The sequence below is a fragment of the Hyperolius riggenbachi genome, chromosome 2 (assembly GCF_040937935.1).
Source record: "Hyperolius riggenbachi isolate aHypRig1 chromosome 2, aHypRig1.pri, whole genome shotgun sequence".
Taxonomy (NCBI): Eukaryota; Metazoa; Chordata; class Amphibia; order Anura; family Hyperoliidae; genus Hyperolius; species Hyperolius riggenbachi.
In genome coordinates, this window is record NC_090647.1 from 247,082,225 (window position 1) to 247,105,019 (window position 22,795).

Sequence of the window (22,795 nt, forward strand, 5' to 3'; positions counted from 1 at the left end):
CTTGGGGTGCAGATACATAAAAGTCCTAAAATGTATTTAACTGCGACTGCGGAAGTGAATTCATTTATTGTATATGTCTAAACTAATTCAGACTAAATATTTTTTCCAAAGGACTTGTGGCACCCTTCTTTTTTCCTGTTTTTCCGGTTATGTATTCAACTGCAACCCCTCCCCCCCCCCCCCTTTTTAAGGATATATCAGTGGCCTGACATTTTAATGGGGCCTCAAAATGGCATTGGCCAATAGACATCACAATGTCCCATTCAACTTATTTTAACCTGTGATATTTATATGGCATTTTTCCGACTCTTCAGTTGTATCGTTATATCACTGCCTTACCGGTCCTGGGATTCATCAGAGCCATAAATCTTAATCTTTTGACCTGCTTTTATACTTAAACCACTTATCTTTCTACTGTTCTATTTTTTTGCAGCTCCGATTTGGAGTGAGCAACATAGAAATGTCACGCTGCCTTGTAATTTCATTCCCAGTAATGATTTGGTGATTCACTGGAAAATTCGCAATGAACAATCGCAAACTGTACACAGTTACTTTGACGGTGCAGACCAGTTTAACAACCAAGACAAAGCCTATACAGGACGAACTCAATTATTTTTAAGTGAACTTAACAAAGGAAATGCTTCCCTTCAAATAAGAAATTTGCAACAAAGTGATGCAAATACTTACTCTTGCTACATATCCACAAGCAAAGGACCAAAAGAGGATTCAGTGAAGCTGCATGTTGCAGGTAAGAAATACTTCTTAGGCCTCTTTTCCATGAACAGTTGAACTGTGTGCTCAGCAAGCAGCTACCAGGCAGCAGTGAGCAGTTACCAGGCAGTAGTGAGCAGTTACCACGCAGCAGCAAGCAGTTGTGAGAATTTGACATGCATTTCACTGCCTATCAACAGTCCATGGAAAAGAGGCCCTATTCAGTTGCTAAATGAAGTGCAGCTGTGTCAGATTTGAGCAGCAGGGGTTGAAATTGGCAGGAAAACTGTGGTAATCTACCAAATCCTGGATAACGAGGACAGTTAAGTCCTTTTAGGCCTCTTTACCATGGACTGTTGATAGGCAGTGAAATGCCTCTCAAACTCTTACAACTGCTTGCTGCTGCCTGGTAACTGCTTGCTGCTGCCTGTCAACTGCTTGCTCAGCACACAGTTCAACTGTTCGTGGAACGGGCACCACAAAAAAGAAATGAAATCAATATTTAGTAGAGCCTCCTTTTGCAGAGATTACAGCCTCTAAACGCTTCCTGTAGGTTCCAATGAGAGTCTAGAGAGAGAGTCTGGTTGAAGGTATTTTGGACCAATACTCTTTACAAAACATCTCTAGTTCATTCAGGTTTGATGGCTTTCAAGCATAGACAGTTCTCTTTAACTCACACCACAGATTTTCAGTTATATTCAGGTCTGGGGACTAAGATGGACATTCCAGAATGTTGTACTTTTTCCTCTGCATGAATGCCTTAGTGGATTTTGAGCAGTGTTTAGGGTCGTTGACTTGTTGAAAGATCAAGTCCTGGCGCAGCTTCAGCTTTGTCACTGATTCCTGGACATTGGTCTCCAGAATCTGCTGATACTGAGTGGAATCCATGCGTCCCTCAACTTTGACAAGATTCCCAGTCCCTGCACTGGTCACACAGCCCCACTGCATGAGGGAACCACCACCATATTTTACTGTAGGTAGCAGGTGCTTTTCTTAGAATGCTGTGTTCTTTTTCCCCCATGCATAACGCCCCTTGTTATGCCCAAATAACTCGATTTTAGTTTCATCAGCCCACAGCATCTTATTCCAAAATGAAGCTGGCTTGTCCAAATGTGCTCTAGCATACATCAAGCGGCTCTGTTTGTGCTGTGGGTGGAGAAAAGGCTTCCTCTGCATCACTCTCGCATACAGCATCTCCTTGTGTAAAGTGCGCCGAATAGTTGAACAATGCACATTGACTCCATCTGCAGCAAGATGATGTTGTATATCTTTGGTACAGGTCTGTAGGTTGACTCTGACTGTTCTCACCATTCGTCGCTTCTGTCTATCCGTGATTTTTCTTGGTCTGCCACTTTAAGCCTTAACTTGAACTGAGCCTGTGGTCTTCCATTACCTCAGTATGTTCCTAACTGTGGAAACTGACACCTGAAATCTCTGAGACGGCTTTCTGTATCCTTCCCCTAAACCATGATGGTGAACAATCTTTATCTTCAGGTCATTTGAGAGTTGTTTTGAGTAGAGATGTTGCGAACGGTTCCTGGTCATGAGTGACGTCACGCTCATGCGCAGAGAGTGCCCGGCAACAGGAGCGCGATATAGGACGCGCACCGCCGGGCCAGCGCAGGTGTACTACTCCGGGTCATAGCGACCCGGAAGTAGTACAAGGCCCAGAGAGATTCGCCCGGCGAACAAATCCGGCCATCTCTAGTTTTGAGACCCCCATTTTGCTACTGTTCAGAGAAAATTAAAAGAGGAGGGAAACTTGCAATTGACCCCCTTAAATACTGTTTCTCATGATTGGATTCACATGTGTATGTAGGTCAGGGGTCACTGAGCTTACCAAGCCAATTTGAGTTCCAATAATTAGTTCTAAAGGTTTGGGAATCAATAAAATGACAACAGTGCCCAAATGTATGCACCTGCCTAATTTTGTTTAAAAACTTATTGGACACTCTCGCAAATCCAATAAACTTAATTTCACTTCTCAAATATCACTGTGTGTATCTCCTATGTGATATATTTAACTGACATTTTTTATCGTAACAACCAACGATTTATACGGGAAAATCATGAAAATTAACAAGGTATCCCAAACTTTCGCATCCCACTGTATAAGGCAGTAGCAAACAGTTGCCAGGCAGCAGCAAGCAGTTGTGAAAGTTTGAGATGCTTTTCACTGCCTATCAACTGCTCGTGGAAAAGGGGCCTTACAAAGGTTGTGTGATTGCATGGTGGGAAACTTTGTAACTCTATTAGGCCTGAAACCCACTACAAATCGCAAATCGCTAGCACAATCGCTAGTGTTTTTAAGTAGCGTTTTGTAAGCAATTTTTATGAGTGTTTTCTGGCGATTTTGATAGGGACTTTTAAAAGTGTAAGCTTTTTTGGCAGCGATTGTGATATCGATTTGCAATTTTAATTCACACAAATCGCTAAGTGTAGCAATTCATGAGCGATTTGCCAGCACTTTAATACTTTACATTGAAGCGCAAACTCTCCCAAAATGCTGCATGTCCTTCAATTGCGATTTTGCTAATCGCAATCGCTACTGTGGAATTTGTTACATTTATTTACATTGGCAGCACATTTAGGGAAATCGCTAGCAATTTAAAACAATCCCTAAATGCTCAAAAAAAGTGCTCTAGTGGGTCCCAGGGCTCACAGGGATGGTAGGGAAGCATTCCGGCAGTACTGCATTTGGATTTGGGTACCGCAGTAGTAGTGATGATATCTGCAGAGATCTGTCAGGGGTGCCATGCTAGCAGGATTCTCTGTCCTGCTGAGCAAGCATGTAATGTGCTTAAGTGCTGGGAGCCACTAGGAATTAGCAGCGCTCTGAAATCGCTGCAGTGCTGTGTGCAGCGATTTGCTTCTCATCTCAGGTTCTCTTTAAAGTGGGATTGTCACCATAAAAATCTAATTTCAACAGCAACTGGTCTGAGTGATAAAGATGGTAATCCTGCATTCAAAACTTTTTCTGCTTACATTATTCCCACATTTGGTGGTCCTGTCCCTCAATCCAGAAATTTTGGAAAAAGGTTGAGGTTTTTTTTTAAGAGTAAACACAGACCCTAGACCTCCGTATCAATAAAATAGAGGCAATCTTTGGTCAGGGCCTGCAAACCACTACCGAATTATCTATGGACCTCTTAATGTTTTCAACCTTGTTTGGTAAGAAACGAATTATTGAACACTGGGGTACCCACATTAGCCCTACAATATCAAAGTGGCTCACCAGATTTAATGAGCTCTTAGAGATAGAGTACTCACATCCCCCTGAGGCCCCAATGACTGTTACCAACGAACAAAACAGACGGATAAAGCTGTATAATTTTTGTTCTGAGAAATTCAAATTCTAGCCATACTATTGTAAGGGTAATGTTAAGTAGCTATTCTTTACACTTTTACACTTTTCTCTTGGTGATTTCTCTTCTACTCGCCGTGTTCTCCAGCGGGTGGGACAACTGGGAGTGTGGGACAGCCCCCCAACTGGAACGAGTGCTAGTAGTGTGGTGTGGTGTGTGTGTGTGCGCGTGTGTGTGTTTGTGCGTGTGCCTGTGCGTGTGCCTGTGCGTGTGTCCGTGTGTGTGTCCGTGTGTGTGTCCGTGTGTGTGTCCGTGCGTGTGTCCGTGCGTGTGTCCGTGCGTGTGTCCGTGCGTGTGTCCGTGCGTGTGTCCGTGCGTGTGTCCGTGCGTGTGTCCGTGCGTGAGTCCGTGCGTGAGTCCGTGCGTGAGTCCGTGCGTGAGTCCGTGCGTGAGTCCGTGCGTGAGTCTGTGCGTGAGTCTGTGCGTGAGTCTGTGCGTGAGTCCGTGCCTGTGCGTGTGCCTGTGCGTGTATCTGTGCGTCTGTCTGTGCGTGAGTCCGTGCGTGTCTGTGCGTGAGTCTGTGCGTGTGTCTGTGCGTGTGTCTGCATGTGTCCGTGTGTGTGTCCGTGTGTATGTCTATGCCTGTGCGTGTGTCTATGCCTGTGCGTGTGTCGGTGTGTGTGTCGGTGTGTGTGTGTCGGTGTGTGTGTCGGTGTGTGTGTCGGTGTGTGTGTCGGTGTGTGTGTCGGTGCGTGTCGGTGCGTGTGTCGGTGCGTGTGTCGGTGCGTGTGTCGGTGCGTGTGTCGGTGCGTGTGTCGGTGCGTGTGTCGGTGCGTGTGTCGGTGCGTGTGTCGTTGTGTGTGTCGGTGCGTGTGCCGGGCGTGTGTCTGTGCGTGTGTCTGTGCGTGTGTCTGTGCGTGTGCTTGTGCGTGTGTCTGTGCGTGTGCTTGTGCGTGTGTCTGTGCGTGTGTCTGTGCGTGTGTCTGTGCGTGTGTCTGTGCGTGTGTCTGTGCGTGTGTCCGTGCGTGTGTCTGTGCGTGAGTCTGTGCGTGAGTCTGTGCGTGAGTCTGTGCGTGAGTCTGTGCGTGTGTCCGTGCGTGTGTCCGTGTGTATGTCTATGCCTGTGCGTGTGTCTATGCCTGTGTGTGTGTCCGTGTGTGTGTCCATGTGTATGTCTATGCCTGTGCGTGTGTCTATGCCTGTGTCCATGTGTGTGTCCGTGTGTATGTCTATGCCTGTGCGTGTGTCTATGCCTGTGCGTGTGTTGGTGTGTGTGTCGGTGTGTGTGTCGGTGTGTGTGTCGGTGTGTGTGTCGGTGTGTGTGTCGGTGCGTGTGTCGGTGCGTGTGTCGGTGCGTGTGTCGGTGCGTGTGTCGGTGCGTGTGTCGGTGCGTGTGTCTGTGCGTGAGTCCGTGCGTGAGTCCGTGCGTGAGTCCGTGCGTGTGTCTGTGCGTGTGTCTGCGTGTGTCCGTGCGTGTGTCCGTGTGTATGTCTATGCCTGTGCGTGTGTCTATGCCTGTGTGTGTGTCCGTGTGTATGTCTATGCCTGTGCGTGTGTCTATGCCTCTGTGTGTGTCCGTGTGTGTCTATGCCTGTGCGTGTGTCTATGCCTGTGTGTGTGTCCGTGCGTGTGTCGGTGCGTGTGTCTGTGCGTATGTCTGTGCGTGTGTCTGTGCGTGTGTCTGTGCGTGTGCCTGTGCCTGTGCGTGTGTCTGTGCGTGTGTCCGTGCGTGTGTCCGTGCGTGAGTCCGTGCGTGAGTCCGTGCGTGAGTCTGCGTGAGTCTGTGCGTGAGTCTGTGCGTGTGTCTGTGCGTGTGTCTGCGTGTGTCCGTGCGTGTGTTCCGTGCGTGTGTCCGTGTGTGTGTCCGTGTGTATGTCTATGCCTGTGCGTGTGTCTATGCCTGTGCGTGTGTCGGTGTGTATGTCGGTGTGTGTGTCGGTGCGTGTGTCTGTGTGTGTGCCGGGCGTGTGTCTGTGTGTGTGCCGGGCGTGTGTCTGTGCGTGTGTCTGTGCGTGTGTCTGTGCGTGTGTCTGTGCGTGTGTCTGTGCGTGTGTCTGTGCGTGTGTCTGTGCGTGTGTCTGTGCGTGTGTCTGTGCGTGTGTCTGTGCGTGTGTCTGTGCGTGTGTCTGTGCGTGTGTCCGTGCGTGTGTCCGTGCGTGTGCCTGTGTGTGTGTATGTGCGTGTGTCTGTGTGCGTGCGCGTGTCTGTGCGCGTGTCTGCATGTGTGTCTGTGCGTGGTGTCCAGCATAGGGCAGTGTGCAGATAAATGTTGAGCCGTGGGTTGCACAGTTCTGCTTCCGTGGTTGCTGAGGGGGGGGCGTCTTGTATGCGGGAGGATGCGGTACTTTTCTTCTTCTTTGGTCTGTTTCTCTTTTCCCCTTCTTTGTCTAATTTTATGAAATAATTAAATTTGATTGGCAAATTCTGATTAGCAAATATGATGAGACTTTATGCCCAACACCAAGAGCGTGGTGATGAAGCCTATCAATATGGTTGGGCCTTCATAAACCGTGGCTAGGCTCTGAGCTAATCAAGAAAAAGAAAAAAAAAAAAAAACTTTTTCTCCTGTTATGGTTTGGAGTTATCGCATACCTTAGGAGCACTGGCTCTTTAAGTGCCATTGCCAAACAGTTGCATGCTGGGGGTCTTTTTATCTATAATATATTCCTCCTCTTCCCTTTATTTCCCCCTCCTTCTAATGACATAAGAGAGTGCACTTCTTAAGAACTGTCATATTGATTTCCTTTTAAGCAATACCAGTTGCCTGGCTAATCTGCAGATCCTCTGCCTCCAATACTTTTAGCCCTAGACCCTGAATACGCATGCAGCAGATCAGGTGTTTCAGACATTTTTGTCAGATCTGACAAGATTAGCTGCATGCATGTTTCTGGTGTGAATCACACTACTGCAGGCAAATAGCTCAGCAGGTCTGCCAGGCAACTGGTATTGCTTAAAAGGAAATCAATATGGCAGCCTCCATATACGGTACCTCTCACTACAGTTCTCCTTTAGTATAGACCTCAGTGGGAGTGTCTGAAGACTCTAGGAGTATAGCGGGTAACCAATACACAATTAGCAAGAGGAGAAAAAAAGTGAGGGTGGAAATGTCAGGAGGTCAAAGGTAACAAAGATGGAAACTGCCTAGAATCATAACGTGGACAGTGCAATACATCTGTTATGCAAGTAGAACTAGTATTTATCTACTTATATATGTGTTTTTTATTTCTAGGTTAGCATGGGTGTCACTGATGGAGTCTTAAAGGGAGGGGGGACACCAAGAGCCCAATAGTGTGATATTGTATAGATGATAATTAATAATGAGTAATATAACAATTTCATACTCACAAACCAGGGTTACCATTAGGCAACCACTGTGAAGGCAGGTGGGGAGATTAACCTGACCCCACTCAGGATTAAAAGTCGCTCTCTGTAGATGGGAAGAAGATGGGTACAACCCTCCACCAAGGGTGGACTTAGCAATATGTAGAAGCTTTCCAGAGGCGCCAATAGAATAAATTTATTTATTCTATTGGCGCCTCTGGAAAGCTTCTACATACTGATGGAGTCTTGTATGCATTTCATGACTTATGTTTCTGTTACCAGTTAACATTATAGGTCTGCATTAAGGCAGAGGACACACTTGACTGTTTTCGTGCATGTTTTCTGCACAGAAAAACTGGTTTAAACTGAGAACTCATGTAACATGTTAAAGCGGACCCAAACCAAACATTTTTTTTAATTAAAAATATCTAGTTGCACCACTCTGACACATACTAAGATAAATAAACACTCATTCAAGCCTATGATCATTTCAGTGCATGCTTTTCACCCTTCTCTTTTCATAACTAGGGTTATACTGGGGGCAGCCATTAGCAATTCCTTCATTGCCGGACACCATCTACTCCACCAGTTTGCCGGATTTTGTCCCGGAAATTTGAAAGGAAGGGAGGAGTTCCTCCAGTAAATGTAAAATATTTTATATTTGTCATCATGCAGCTGAAAAAAGGCTGCTATTTATTATTATAATTTAGAAAATAGATTTTATTTCTGAAATCTTGTATTTTTAATTTGGGTCCACTTTAATCAATGGGCTAGTTCACACTTAAAGAGACTCTGTAACAATTTTTTCAGCCTTAGGTCTTCTATTCTATAAGTTCCTATGCCTGTTCTAATGTGCTGGGGCTTACTGCAGCCTTTCCTAATTACACTGTCTCTGTAATAAATCAATGTATCTTTCCCCTGTCGTGTCTGTCGGGCTAAGGCTTTGAATGTGTGGAATGTGCAGGGCTGCTTGTCATTGGATAGAAGCGATACACACCCTCTGCAGGCCCCCTACAGGCTCTGAATGACTCACACACTCTGTATATGTGATCCTATTACAAGCTGGTTAGTTTGTTTGTAAACACTGCCTAAAACTGTTAATTACAAGCCAGGATTGCAGCAGAGAGTGGCAGAAACAGCACAGAGGGGCACAGGAGAAAATAAGGAATAGAATGGAGTGCTTTTTAGTGTAAGAATATTAGAGTACAGATTCTCTTTAATGCATTTTTTGCATGCAAAAAAAACTACATCCTGCAGGATTATTTTGCACATTTTGTCAGTTTTCTCTAGCTACACATTAGCTGCTGTGAAAAAACGCATGCAGAAAAATGTGCACAGAAAAAGGAAAGACAGATGTGTCCCCTGCCTTGTAATTTGCAGAAGAAAGTATGACAATGTTCAAATCTCCATCTGACAGTCGGTGCATGGTGGACATCTGACTTCACAATGCAAACAATTTTTGTAAATGTTGACTTCTACATGGCATCAACAAATTCTCACTGGGCCTCAGGCTTAGTGTAAATCCAAATGTTTTTTCAAAGTAGCATCTAGAGAAGACAACACTGATACTAAAGCCTGATGGCAGTTCATGTGATACAGCCATGGTTGCTCTGGGTCACATTGTTTTTCTGTTACTTGTTTTGCAGACTTTGAGCACACAATGGAATTTACACCAGAGAACTCGAGACTTAAATGCTGTGCAAATATCTATCCATCTGATGCTGCTACCATTGAATGGGCTGAGAATGGCAAGAGAACCCCACTCCCTCCAAATAAATGTGCATCACATACATTAATTGATACTTCTCAGTCATTTAATTGCACTATAAGACACTCCATAGTAGAAAGTACCTGGAGAGGCAACTGGGAAAAGAAAGGTAAATATTACTGGCACATATTTAGACGCATACTTATTCACCATACTGTATACCTGATTTACACAGGGTTTCCGAAGATCAAAAATGAACCTGCAAACTTGGATGTATTGCCTATCAGTTGCTATTACACTGTTGATATGGGTACAAAAAGAACTGGGCTGGAATAGCTATGATTTTGGCACCAGTCATCACCACTCTTAAAGGGAACCTAAATTGACATACAAAAAAAGAGCTTAACTTACCTGGGCCTTCTACCGTCCCTATGCAGATGTCCTGCACCCCCACCAGGACAAACCAATTCTCGGGTCCCCTGCTGCGGCTCAGTTTCATTTTCGCCGACTGACCAGTCACTGCGTTTGCACGGCCCTGGCCGCACAAGTACTCGCTCAAGCTCACATCGCCATCACCGTCCTGCGCAGTACAAGAAAACTCTTACAACACCTGCGCAGGATGGTGACATGAGCGGGGACGCACGTGGCCAGGGCAGTGCAGGCACAGTGGCTCACCGACTTATCAGTCGGCGAAAACGCAACTGAGCTGCGACGGGGGCCAGAGGATTGGTTTGTCCCAGCACGGGCACAGGAAGGAGCAGATGAAAAAGTTGCGGCCGAAAATGGGTGCAATTGTTATTTGTCGATCTACAGTATATGTATGTGGGCGCAATTGTTATTTATCAATATATGCGGGCACAATTGTTATTTATTGTAGTATAGAAAGCCATTACGCTATTTAGCAGGCGGCTGCAATTACATTGAAATTTATCATATTATTGTTAGCGGGGATCAGGAGGTGTTATGGTTAGGCACTACTAGGCGAGTCTTAGGGTTAGGCACCTCCAGGGGTCTTAGAGTTAGGCACCACCAGAGTAGTTTGAGGGTTAGGCACCACCAGGGGGTCTTAGGGTTAGGCACCACCAGGGAAGGGTTCTGTGTGAGAGTAGGGAGAGGTTAGGTTATAGTTAGGCTCAACATTATCAGTACATTTACTGATAATGTAATACCACAAATTGTTATTTACTGTTTTTTTAACGTTGTGCTTCAATTATTTACCAATATTGCTAGTAATATCGTTATTTAATGTCGTGTCTAAATTAGCTTGCGACTTTTTCAAATGTATGTGCACAGGAGATCTGCAGAGGGCCAGTAGAAGCCCCAAGTAAGTTAAACTTTTTTTTATCAATTAAGGTTCCCTTTAAGTCTACATAAGCACAGAAATACACTTCAGTTTTACTGAGGAACAGGTCTTGTTGCATGCCGATGAATCACTTTCTGGTATGTAGTTTACTTGCTGAAATATGAACTTTGCAAGAATATTTTCACAGATATGTTCACTGAGAGTTATAAACCAAGTTAACACACCCAGCCACATTCTTCATATAGCTTGAAATGAAACTGTCATTTCCATCAAAGGGTGTCAGTAGATGAGACCAGTGATTTCTGGGAAGGGTGCACATTTTCCTCTAAACATGTGGTGACAACTATTGGTGTAATTCTCCCCCAAAAAGTTAACTTTGCACTGCGCCTTATAACCACAGTGCGACCAGAAAGAAACATCCTCAGTATAGGTAGGTAGCTAGCCAGGTGTAGGTACCCCCAATGTAGAAAGCCAGGTATAGGTGTCCCCAGTATAAAAAGGCAGGTATAGGTGCACCTAGTACAGGAAGCCAGGTATAGAGGTGCCCACAGTATAGGTATCAGTATAGGTGCTCAAAGTATAGGAAGCCTGGTGTAGGTGCCAGGTATAGGTGACCCCTGTATAGGTAGTCAAATATAGGCGCTCCCAGAATAGGAAGCCAGGTATAGGTGCCCCTAGTATAATTAGCCAAGTATAGGTGCTCCCAGTATAGGAAGCAAGGTATAGGTGTCCCCTGTATAGGAAGCCAGGTATAGGTGCCCTCAGTATAAGTAGCCAGGTATAGGTGCTTCCAGTTTAGGTAGCCTGGTATAGGTGCCCCCAGTACAGGTAGTCAAGTATAGGTGCTCCCAGTATAGGAAGAAAGGTATAGATGCCCCCAGTATAGGAAGCCAGGTATAGGTGCCCCAGTATAGAAAGCCAGGTATAGGTGCCCCCAGTATAGGTATCCAGGTATAGGTGCCCCCAGTATAGGAAGCCAGGTATAGGTGCCCCCAGTATAGGTAGCCAGGTATAGTTGCCACCAGTATAGGTAGCCAGGTATAGTTGCCCCCAGTATAGGTAGCCAGGTATAGGTGCTCTCAGTATAGGTAGCCAGGTAAACGTGCCTCCAGTATGGGTAGCCAGGTATAGTTGCCCTTGGTATAGGTAGCCAGGTATAGGTGCCTGCAGTATAGGTACCCTGGTATAGGTGCCCCAGTATAGGTGCCCCCAGTATGGGTATCCAGGTATAGGTACCCCAAGTATAGGTAGCCAGGTATATGTGCTCTGTGTCTGTGGCTCTCTCGGCATCGGGTCCCAGTCTCCCCTCCTGTGTTGGTGGCTCCTCCGAGCCAACAGTGGGTGAGCGGATTGTCGAGGGGTTGGTGGCGGGCGTCACTTCTGGTTTTTGTCCGGTGACGCCCTCAACTATGTGCCACCTAATGATTTGCAACCATCATAAAAGCTTATGGGGAATAAGCCAACCTAAAACAATAAATGTATACATACTGTATGTACATATATATAATATATAACATGCAATATATATGAAAAAATGCCCATTTCTAACACATTATTAGTCCATAAGAATTCTCCCATTAAGTTTAGGAAGTTTGTCACCAAGTAAGTATAATAGCAGTTTACAGATATATAAAAAATAGGATTAAAAATAAAGATGAGCTGTGTGACATCTCACATTTATATATAGAGAGGCTATGGTTCTTTTAAATTACAATCAAGTGTTTGTTTTACCTAAGATATACTATAATCTTAAAACATTAAATAAATCTTATACAATCAAAAAAGTCCTTTGGGTGGTTTATATAGTTTGCAATAGTACCATAATAAATGGATTAAAAGTAAATGATAACGTAATCACAATGAGCTCTACATCAGAGAGCTCACTGCGTAATTTACCTTATAAGCTAAAATATGCAATAGGATTTGCAAACTCTGTTTACCCTCATAATAGCAGAAAGTGCAAAAGTACCAGGGTCAAGTCAGCAGATACCATCCTGTTATACTTGCAATGAGGCCGAATACCTCAGGGATGCCTTGAAACAAATTACCCAAGAGAAACTTGACCAATAGGTCTAGTCAAGTTGACATACTAAAATATGTGGAAGCGATCCCCTTATGTGTCCCCTTTTAAGATGCAAGCCTTATTTGTGGGTAAACAGGGACCTTAAAGGGATGAATTATAAACAAACCCTTGTCATCAACCTCAATAGGTAAGTATTGACCCAAATCATTCAATAACCAATTAAAACATCAGTTTATTATAAAACTTTTTTTTTTAATATTCACATAAATACAAATACACAGTAAGTATCCACATAGCCATTACAGCAAAGTCATGATTAAACAGTTTACAAACATTATGCATAGTTCCCAATAAGGGTACCATGAACCTAAATGATGTCACATTGCTTGAGGCGCAGTTTGTTGAATTCTTAAAAAGGCGGCAAAAAAAAAATTCCTCTGCAACCGATAAAGTGTAGAATATGTGCTCTCCTTCAGCTCCCAGGCAGTGAATTAGCAAAGCATGTTTTCTAGCATCAGGTAAGAAATTCTCGTTTGCAGCAAGTACGGTACATAATTCTCAAACAGCCGAATGCAAGCAGCGAAGTGCATTGCAGGCTCACCTGGGTGTGTAAGGAAAAATGGAGGTTGTTACATAACTAGAGCTATCCTGGTTGCCAATTTGTTGTGGTCAGTAGTCACAGATGCAGAATAACTGGAACTAGATTTATTTACAGGCTTCAGCAGTTTTCTACCTAAGGCAGTGTGTTTTCTCCATCTCTCCAGCCAGTCAGAAACAGGAACCATCCATCGACAACAGTCTAGATAATCTTATGCCTTAAACAAGTATAATAGTGCCATCTACAGACCAAAAGTATGAACAACAGAGCTTATGTCTAGTCCCCATTCTATGAACCTTCCTTATAGTGCCTCAAATATAGTGTTCCATATTATTTGGCCTTATGGTGACCCCATTTTAGTGTTTATTGCTGTAATGCCCTCATTATAATCCCCCCCATTATAGAGGCCTGACATTTATGGCCCTCATATTAAATTCTGACCTCTGCTGTACTGTCCAGCGAGCAGAATTGAGGAGAGGCTTTAGCCAGGTAGTTCTGCTCAGATAGAGGACAAAGAGGACTTTACATGACTGCTTAGGAGAGCTCTTCTGTGCTGGTTGGTGGTTATCAGATCTATAGGGCTGTCAGGGCAGATCTGTAAACCGATTTGTAACACATTTCATGTATGCTGTAATAATTAAGTTATTTATTCACCTGTGGCCCAGCGTAGTTTAACAAGATGGTTTTTATTTGTTTCAGTATCAAAAGAGGACAGTATTACATGTGAATGCAGGTCCTGTAAAGCTGTGAACAATGAATTTTCATCCAAGTTCTATTTAATAAACAATACAGTGGAAGTACCCGTGGCATCAATAAATGATTTCAAAAACTCAGGACCCAGTATTGCTGAAGATTACGAGGACAGAGTGCGCATGATACCTGAAGAATACAGTCTAAGTCTAACCAATCTCACTACAAAGGATAATGGAGAATATATTTGTGTGATCAAAACTATAGATGAAATGCATATTACAGTGACCACTGTCAACATCACAACTTTAGGTAAGCCTGGCTATTCTTAATGAAAATATTTTTTACTTTTTTTAACAAGTTCAGTTGTGGCTTGTGGTAATCACTGTTGGCCTGCCGCTGTACATGTGCTGCAGTTGTGGCTTGTGGTAATCACTGTTGGCCTGCCGCTGTACATGTGCTGCAGTTGTGGCTTGTGGTAATCACTGTTGGCCTGCCGCTGTACATGTGCTGCAGTTGTGGCTTGTGGTAATCACTGTTGGCCTGTCGCTGTACATGTGCTGCAGTTGTGGTTTGTGGTTATCACTGTTGGCCTGCCGCTGTACATGTGCTGCAGTTGTGGCTTGTGGTAATCACTGTTGGCCTGCCGCTGTACATGTGCTGCAGTTGTGGCTTGTGGTAATCACTGTTGGCCTGTCGCTGTACATGTGCAGCAGTTGTGGCTTGTGGTTATCACTGTTGGCCTGTCGCTGTGCATGTGCAGCAGTTGTAGCTTGTGGTTATCACTGTTGGCCTGTCGCTGTGCATGTGCAGCAGTTGTAGCTTGTGGTTATCACTGTTGGCCTGTCGCTGTACATGTGCAGCAGTTGTGGCTTGTGGTTATCACTGTTGGACCAATGCTGTGCATGTGCTGCAGTTGTTACTTGTGGTTATAAGTGAATTAGGTCTGGCTTCAGCATGTAGTGTTGGTGGTGGTATAGTGGTTAAGTGAGTTACCTACCACACACTCAGACCTGGGTTCTATTCCCAGCCAATGTGAGTTGGCTTTTGACCTGCTACAAATCCTTAAGCAAGCTACATTTTTGTCTTGGATACATCATAATGGTACATGCTAGGCTGGCTTCAGTATGTGGTGTTGGTGTTGGTATAGTGGTTAAGTGAGCTACCTACCACGCACTCAGACCTGGGTTCAATTCCCAGCCAAGGTATGTAAGCTGGCTTTTGAAATACTACAATTCCCTGGAAGATGAGACCCTGAGAGAGTGAGGGATTACACTTCCTGATGTTGTAAAGTAGTGTAGGCCTGCAATTGAACATTCAATGAGATCTGTGACCTTAAAGAGAACCAGAGACGAAGCACCCTCATGTATTTTATTACATTTATCAGTGGGAACATGGCAGTAAACACCTACCCTGCTTTTAGTTTTATTCTTCTCAGTCTAATCTATCTGTTATCAACTGTGATAAGAATCCACCGACTATTCAGTCGAGGTGTGACCTGGGATCATTCTAGCTGAGTCACTCTTCTGTGGAGTGTTTTCAAGCCCAAGCCTTCCCCCTCCTGGCTCAAATTTTATGCTTTACATACTGAGAGCTGTTATGACATGGGATGGGGCTGCTGCTGCAGGAAAAATCTCTGTCTAACAGACAAGTGTGGCTGTGTGATCTGTGTGCTCTGTCTGTGCAGCCAGTCATCATTATTATCTACTGTATGCAGTTTCATTACTATGAGAGACACTTCCTACAGGCAGCCACACAGCATACCAGAATATGAAGTTGAAAAACACAGATGAAAGCCTACAGCAGCCCTGCTTGTCTATAGTCTCATATAGCCTAGAGCCCTAGACAGCACATCCAGAACACCTTATAACCTGGAAGCAGAAGGAATATGAGCCGGCGGCCATATTGGATATTTCCTGGAGCAATAATGCATAAAAAGCACTCAAAAAGGCACACCAAAGTGGCAAAATTATCGGGTAGAGCATTTATTCTTTACAAGCTATCAACTGATATGTTTATTTTGTGTGAATCGTTCATCTCTGGTTCCCTTTAAAACACTGCTTAGTATGAAATCCAGAATTTTTACTGGGACTTTTGATGTGTATTTCACTCAACCATGTCTGGCTGCAGGTAGTAGACACCTTGAAACATCGTTTTTATCATTTTTCCAGTCAGCAGAAACTTTTCAAAATTTTTAAGTTCGCCTCCCCATTGAAGTCTATTGCGGTTCGCGAAAGTTTGGGCGAACCGAACCTTCCGCGGAATTTGACGAAAATCGGAGGTTCGCGACATCTCTAATAAGGAGAGATAAACCATGAGTTATGCCAAATAAGGAGAGCTAAACCATGAGTTATGTCAAATAAGGAGAGCTAAACCATGAGTTACGCCAAATAAGGAGAGCTAAACCATGAGTCATGCCAAATAAGGAGAGCTAAACCATGAGTTATGCCAAATTAGGAGAGCTAAACCATGAGTTAAGTTAAATAAGGAGAGGTAAATCATGAGTTGTCATTTAAGGAGAGGTAAATTGTAAGTTCATAAATAAGACGGGATAATATAACAGAAAAGCTTTGTGAATCAGGCCCTGCTACTAAGCACATATTTCTTCAAGAATATTTTTACCCTCCTTCCACCAATACTTTTTTTTTACTTTTCTTTTTTTTTTACTTTTAGAGAGGACAAAGTATTGCTGGAGATTATGGTGACAGTGTGTTACTTTTTTATAATTTAGTATAGGTTACTAAAACTTTTTTTTTCTTTTAATCTGTTATTTGCACTATTTTCTACCTATATAAATTAACCATTTCTAAAATATTATCAATACATTTTTAAAAAATTATCGCCAGTTCACATTTTGTTATTTCTTTTTGACAGAGAACCCACTAACTAGACATCATTGGATCCTGCTTGGAGTACTTGGATTCAATTTCATTGTCATACTTTTTATTTTATTATATCTTTTCAAGAAAAATAATCGAAAGGCCTCTCTGCAGGCAGCAGAATACTCACTTGAGCAATGTGGCTCGTCAGCAAGTTTCATCTGAGGACTGCTTGTGAAATTGGAAGCCTTGGTAGCACTCTCACCAAACCTTTTGTTATAGACACCTTTTGGACCTTCTTTCAGACAAACTGTGAAGTTTTGCTTGTTTTGTAGAGCATGTTTTCCTCTCAAGGACTTCTTGATAGTAATACCTATGAATACAAACTTTGGTGATGTGTTCATTCTAACTTGAAAAACTGACGCCATTTGAGCAAATAAGTTTGACAGTCCTCTGGCAAAGGGTCTTTTATCCATACAGTAGAATCTCGTTATAATAAACTCTGATATAGTAAACCTCTGGACATAGTAAACTCAGGTCCCAGCAAATGTGTCTGTATAAATATACAATGTATGACCAATTCTTATATAGTAAACTTCTGATATAGTAAATTAATTTTGCTGGCCTCTTGGAGTTTACTATAAAGGGATTCCACCGTATTACATGAACTGTTAAAGAGAGTCTGAAGCGAGAATAGATCTCGCTACAGACCTCATATATAGCAGGGGCACGTGTGCCCCTGCTAAAACGCCGCTATAGCGCGGCTTAACGGGGGTCCCTGTCCCCCCAAACCCCCTCCGTGCAGCGGGGGAGCGCTTCCTGGTTGGGGCAGGGCTAACCGCCGCAGCCCTGCCCCATGCGCGTCTGTCAGACGCGTATCTCCGCCTCTCCCCCGCCCCTCTGTCTTCCTTCACTGAGAGGGGCGGGGGAGAGGCGGCGATGCACGTCTGATAGACGCGCTGGGAGGCAGGGCTGCAGCCGTTAGCCCTGCCTCCAGGAAGAGAGACAGCCAGCGACCATTTTCCGACCATCTTTTGCGGGGGGTGGGTTGGGGGTGAAGGGACCCCCGTTAAGCCGCGGGATAGCGGCGTTTTAGCAGGGGCACACGTGCCCCTGCTATATATAAGACCTGAAGCGAGATTTAGTCTCGCTTCAGTGTCTCTTTAAGTTCAGCATCCATGTAAGCTGGTTATAAAAATGGCTATATAAAGTATGGGAATTTATATTTATTTATTTTAGTATTTGGGAATTTTCAGTAAAAGCTTTTCTTGTATTACTATTAAGGAAAATGTTTGTAAAATTATGCTTAAATAGTATAACACTACTTTGAGGCTGGGTACACACATAACATGAAAGGCTGTGTTTTATGTCATGTTTTCATTTTATGTTGTGTACGTTTTTTGTGCATTTTTGCTGCTTTTTTTACTACGTTTTTGGGGTGTTTGCTTTTTTTTTTTACCGCATATGCATTTTTTTTTTTTCTTTACCATTGCGTTCCCATTGACTTTCATTATGTGTGTTTTGATGCATTTTTCAATATTATGAAGCAAAACCTGTGTTTTCAAAAACACACGCATGCAAAACGCATATGCCTTTTTCCTGCGGTCTATAGACTTCCATTAGCGGCAAAAATGCAGCGTTTTATGCAACGCTACCGTTTCTGCTATGTGTGCACCTAGCCTCAGGCTTCATCAATTACTCCCCACTGCACCTCATATGTGTTGCCAGCCTGTGAGGATGAAGGGTCCCATGGCCTCCATATTCTTGCACTGTCCAAAAATTATAATATTTTGGAAAGAGGTAACTTCATATTTTATAACAACAATCCAATTGTAATGTGATCCTGTGTTTTTATTGTTTGGTAATCTTCATAATCCCAAAACCATTAAAAAGCACACAAGTACTGTAGATGAACTAATGATGTACTCACAGCACTAAAACACTGGAACTTTGCAACTGTTCCAAGCAAGATCTGCTCCAAATAATTAATTGCGTAAAATCCATGGACCACAGTTGCACCAATTTATGTGAAATGTGTTTTCAATTTATAGACAGAACATGATAGTTTAAAAGGACTGTATGTCGATTCTTGTCTTCCTCTTCGATTTATGGATCAGGAAAGGTATTAACAGGGGCGCCTCTGGCCATTTTGTCACTCCAGGCGAGGTTAATGAGGGAGTAAAGAGGAGTGGAGAGATACTGAGAATAGCCTGAGATGGAGCAGAGAGCTTATCTGTATTGCAGCCACATCACCCAGAGGCGACTTGCCTGTAATGTGACTCCTGTCCCTGCCAATCTCTCTCCCAAGGCTGCAGCAGCCCTCCTGGAGTCTAGGGACTGTCAAACTTTTCACCCTGTGTAATACCTTATCCAGCTGTCCACATGCATTTACAATGGTGAGACAGCAGACAGAGTTTTTTTCTACAGACTCTGCAGGAGGCAAGCCTTTCTTCTGCATCATGCTGTGTACATTTACCAGCTTGGGTTCCCCGTACATTGCCTTATACACTGTACCAGCAGCCTGGGGGAAAATCTAGTCCCTTCACCCCTCGCCAGTCCTTCTGGAATGCCTTGTACCTGCTTCCATAGAAAGACACCATCCTCCTCTTCTGATGTGTTTTCTTTTTATGGTCATAAGTAGGGGCAGGACAGGAGTGCACAGACAGACACACTCTAGATCTCCAGATAACTAACTAGGGAATGTCATACAAAGTGTTGTAGGGAAAAGGATTGTAGATTCCTTATGAGAGGCTTAGCAGATGCTTTCATTAGAACTTTTTCTTTCCACACTCTTAGTCTCTAATGCTGGAGATACACGGTATGTTTCTGTACCGTGTATCGACCAGCTGATCCGGCCAGCTGATAATATTCAGCTGGCCCGATCAAGCCGCTCGACCCCCGCCCGCTCGATTCCTGCCTGCAGACAATGGCAGGGAATTGAGCGCTGATAAGAAAGTGCCGGCGGGGGCGAGCGGTAATCGATCCGCGCGGACGAGCGGGGACACGGCTGGGGTCGATCCGGCGGTCGACCCGTGTATCCCCAGCATAAGGACAGGAAAAATAACCTTTTTTTTTCCCCCTGGAAGCCCACCCCTAGATAAAGCTGCACTCCAGACAATTAGCTTATCATCTGGTCCCTAGAGGCGCCTCTGGGTATTAATAATATAGTATTTATATAAAACTGAAATATAATACAGTTTTTCAAGTATTTTTCTTTTTTTTTTAATTTATGAAAGTAGAAAAAAAAAAGATATCAGAAATGAAAACGTAATAACTTTGTTTGCTGGTCTAGCAACCAACCTTTTAATTACCAGACTTAGATTTTGCTATATAGGCCAGTACTGCCTAGTGATTAGTCAGTCTGGGGACTTTATTCTTGTACTTTTGTTTTACTACAACAGTAAAGTATTAGGTTCTGCTCACAAAAAAATGCCAAAAAGCTTGTGTTTACAATATTTAACACATTTTTTTTTTTACCATTTTAGTGCTTAACACAATAAATATGGAAAATAAAGAAAAAACTATGTTAATCCATGATATATATATTTATAGTAGCCAGGAAGCTTTTTTTTTTTGTGAAGTGTAATATCACTCTAACTAGTGTCTGTTTTCCAGTGCAACAGAGTTTTTAAAATGATCGTTTTGCATTAAGTGATAATCGGAGTAAACCTGTGGGTGTTGTGGGGGCTCACGTAAGTGCGCCTGCATAACGATGCCAATGGGCTGGCATTAACTAGTTAAAGGATACCAGAGCCCAAAAGAATATGAGAAATGGAGTAACAGGCATGTATAGTGAGCTGTCCTGATGCTCACTGCTCCCCCCTCCCGTTCTTGTTTTTGCCCCCCGCCGATCAGCGGCCCTGAGCGCTCTGCACATGTGTGTGACGTACCCGTGACTTCACATGCATGCGCAGAGCACTCCAGGCTGCTGCTGGACTCACGTAGTGATGCTCACGCAGGTGCAGTGATGCTCGATCTGGCTGACTAAGGAAACTGGTCCGGAGAGCAATTAAAACTATCGGCAGGGCAGAAAGAAGAATGGGGGGCGGGGATCGGTGAACATCAGGACAGCTCACCATACATGCCTGCTCCTCCATTTCTCATATTCTTTTGGGCTCTGGTATCCTTTAGGCTGCTTACACACCAAGACGTTACAGGCGCACGTTAGTGCGCCTGTAACGCTCCCCCAACGCACAGCAATGTAACACAAGTGGGCTGTTCACACAGCCCACGTTGCGTTACATGTAACGCTGCACGTTCTGTGCAAAGTGCAGCATGCTACGGCGTTGGAGCGGCTATAGCCGCGTTAGACTGTTTGCACATGCGCAGTGGGGGGCGGAGAGGAGGCGGGGAGAGCCAGCTACAGTAGCCGCGCACATGGCTACTTAATATTAACTGCACTGGCGGGCGCTGATTGGCCGGCGGGACCACGTGATGCGGAGTGTCTCGCTCCGCATCACGTGGTTCCGCTGGCCAATCAGCGCCACTCTGGGAGACATTATAGGACTCGAGCCGCCTAACGCGGCTCACTCTACCGTCGGCTCTTGCAGCACCATACGTTGTGTTAGGTGCACGTTATGCGACCTTAACGTGGCACCTAATGCAACGTCTTGGTGTGCAAGAAGCCTTAAGCTGACCCTAAAGAAACCGCAGTAAGATTTTAAATAAAAGACTCTAGTTGCTTTTTGTTTTTTAAATAATGTTTGACTTTCCAAAGCCAAATGCTTAAAGGACCACTATTGTGGATAATTGTAAAATTTAAAATACATATTTATAAAAACTACATTTCTCCCAGAGTAAAATGCACCATAACTTACTTTTTTCCTATGTTGTGGTTACTTCAAGGAAACCTGAGATGAACAGGTACCTTTAAAATAAACATACCCCGCAAAATTGTATGCCAAATACAGGCTATTCCTATCATTTTTGTCGCTCTCCTGTGCTCATTTCATTCTTAATTTTTCATTTTTATCCTGTCTAAAAATTAAGATGGCCGCCATCTGCTTCCGGGTCAGTGTCACTGTGTGTGAAGTTCTCCATAAATAATGTATGCAGGGACATATATATATATATATATATATATATATATATATATATATATATATATACTGTATATTAGAAAAAAAACCTGCAGACATATACACACAGGCACAATTACTTTAATTTATTCCTGGAAAACCAAAGACAAGCACAGCTGCTGGTGCTGCATTTGAACTGTGTACAGTCATCATCTTTATAGAGCAGTGTCCCTGTATGTTCCTGGCTCAGATGGGGAGAGATGAGTCAGTATCTCAAGCTGGGACACTAATTAGCTGGGTAGATAAATAAATCTATGTTTCCTGAGCTGCTTCTCCCATCACAGGTACTGCTCTCTGTGATGCCATTCTGTGCTCAGATAGGGACAACACAGACAGAGAGGGGGGCAGGCTTGAGCAGACTGCTCTCACTGCTATAGAGCTTCCTGATAAAGCAGCCAACTGAGAGCTCAGGCAGGGATGATTACAAGCTCACAGGGCAGATCAGAATGAAACAGGCAGCAGGGTAAGTGTCTGTTCTCATGTCCCTACTTGTGTATAGTATTAATTAAAGCAGGTTGCTTCATCTCTGGTACACTTTAAAGTAGGCAATACAAATCAGAGAGATTTGACAGGTTTTGGACTAGTTCATCTCCTCATGGGGGATTCTCAGTCTTTCCTTTATTCTTTACAAAAACATTCCATGGAAAGGACCTATATAAGGATAGTATCCAACCTTGCACACTATTTTGGCAGTTGGACAGAGCAACTGCCTTTCAGTAAGTGCTTTTGGAAAGTAAAGCAAACCATGTGAATCCTCCATGAGGACATGGGCTAATCCATCACCTGTCAGATTTTTATTGCCTACTTTAAGTGACAGCCTGAAAGGAAAAATCATAATTTGTTGTGCATTTTACCCTGAAAGAAATGTACATTTTATACATATGCATACCCATGCATTTAAAATGTTACAATTTTTCATGATAGTGATCCCTAAATAAAAACTCTATAACCTATTTTAGAAATACCCTGTTCACTAGTTATCACAAATCCCTACTTTACAAAATTCCAGTAAGCAATCAAAATGCTTTTATTGCTTTTTTTAACGTTTTTAACAGATGTTATTATGGCTGCACTAAAGTATGGTAAAAAAAAAATATGGAATTAAACTCACAGAGCACTTTTGATTTTTGATGTTTTGGCTATGCCTTAATTTATTCAGCAATAACTTAATTACTACTTATGACATGTATATACAGTAGAACTGATAAAGTAAACCTCTGAATATAGTAAACTCCCCAG

The 22,795-nt window shown here is 43.6% G+C and overlaps 1 protein-coding gene across 3 annotated transcripts in view; it reads left to right on the forward strand.

The window, feature by feature from the left end:
• Nucleotides 1-17,153, forward strand: part of HHLA2 (HHLA2 member of B7 family) — a 35,607-nt gene extending 18,454 nt beyond the window's left edge. For all 3 annotated transcript variants that reach the window (XM_068265322.1, XM_068265321.1, XM_068265323.1), the window contains exons 5-8: nucleotides 434-748; nucleotides 8,984-9,214; nucleotides 13,669-13,971; nucleotides 16,534-17,153. In XM_068265322.1, the coding sequence (XP_068121423.1) occupies nucleotides 434-748; nucleotides 8,984-9,214; nucleotides 13,669-13,971; nucleotides 16,534-16,703 (1,019 nt within the window). In that variant the 3' untranslated portion in view covers nucleotides 16,704-17,153. The remainder of the gene's footprint in view (nucleotides 1-433; nucleotides 749-8,983; nucleotides 9,215-13,668; nucleotides 13,972-16,533) is intronic.
• Nucleotides 17,154-22,795: the final 5,642 nt, after the last annotated feature.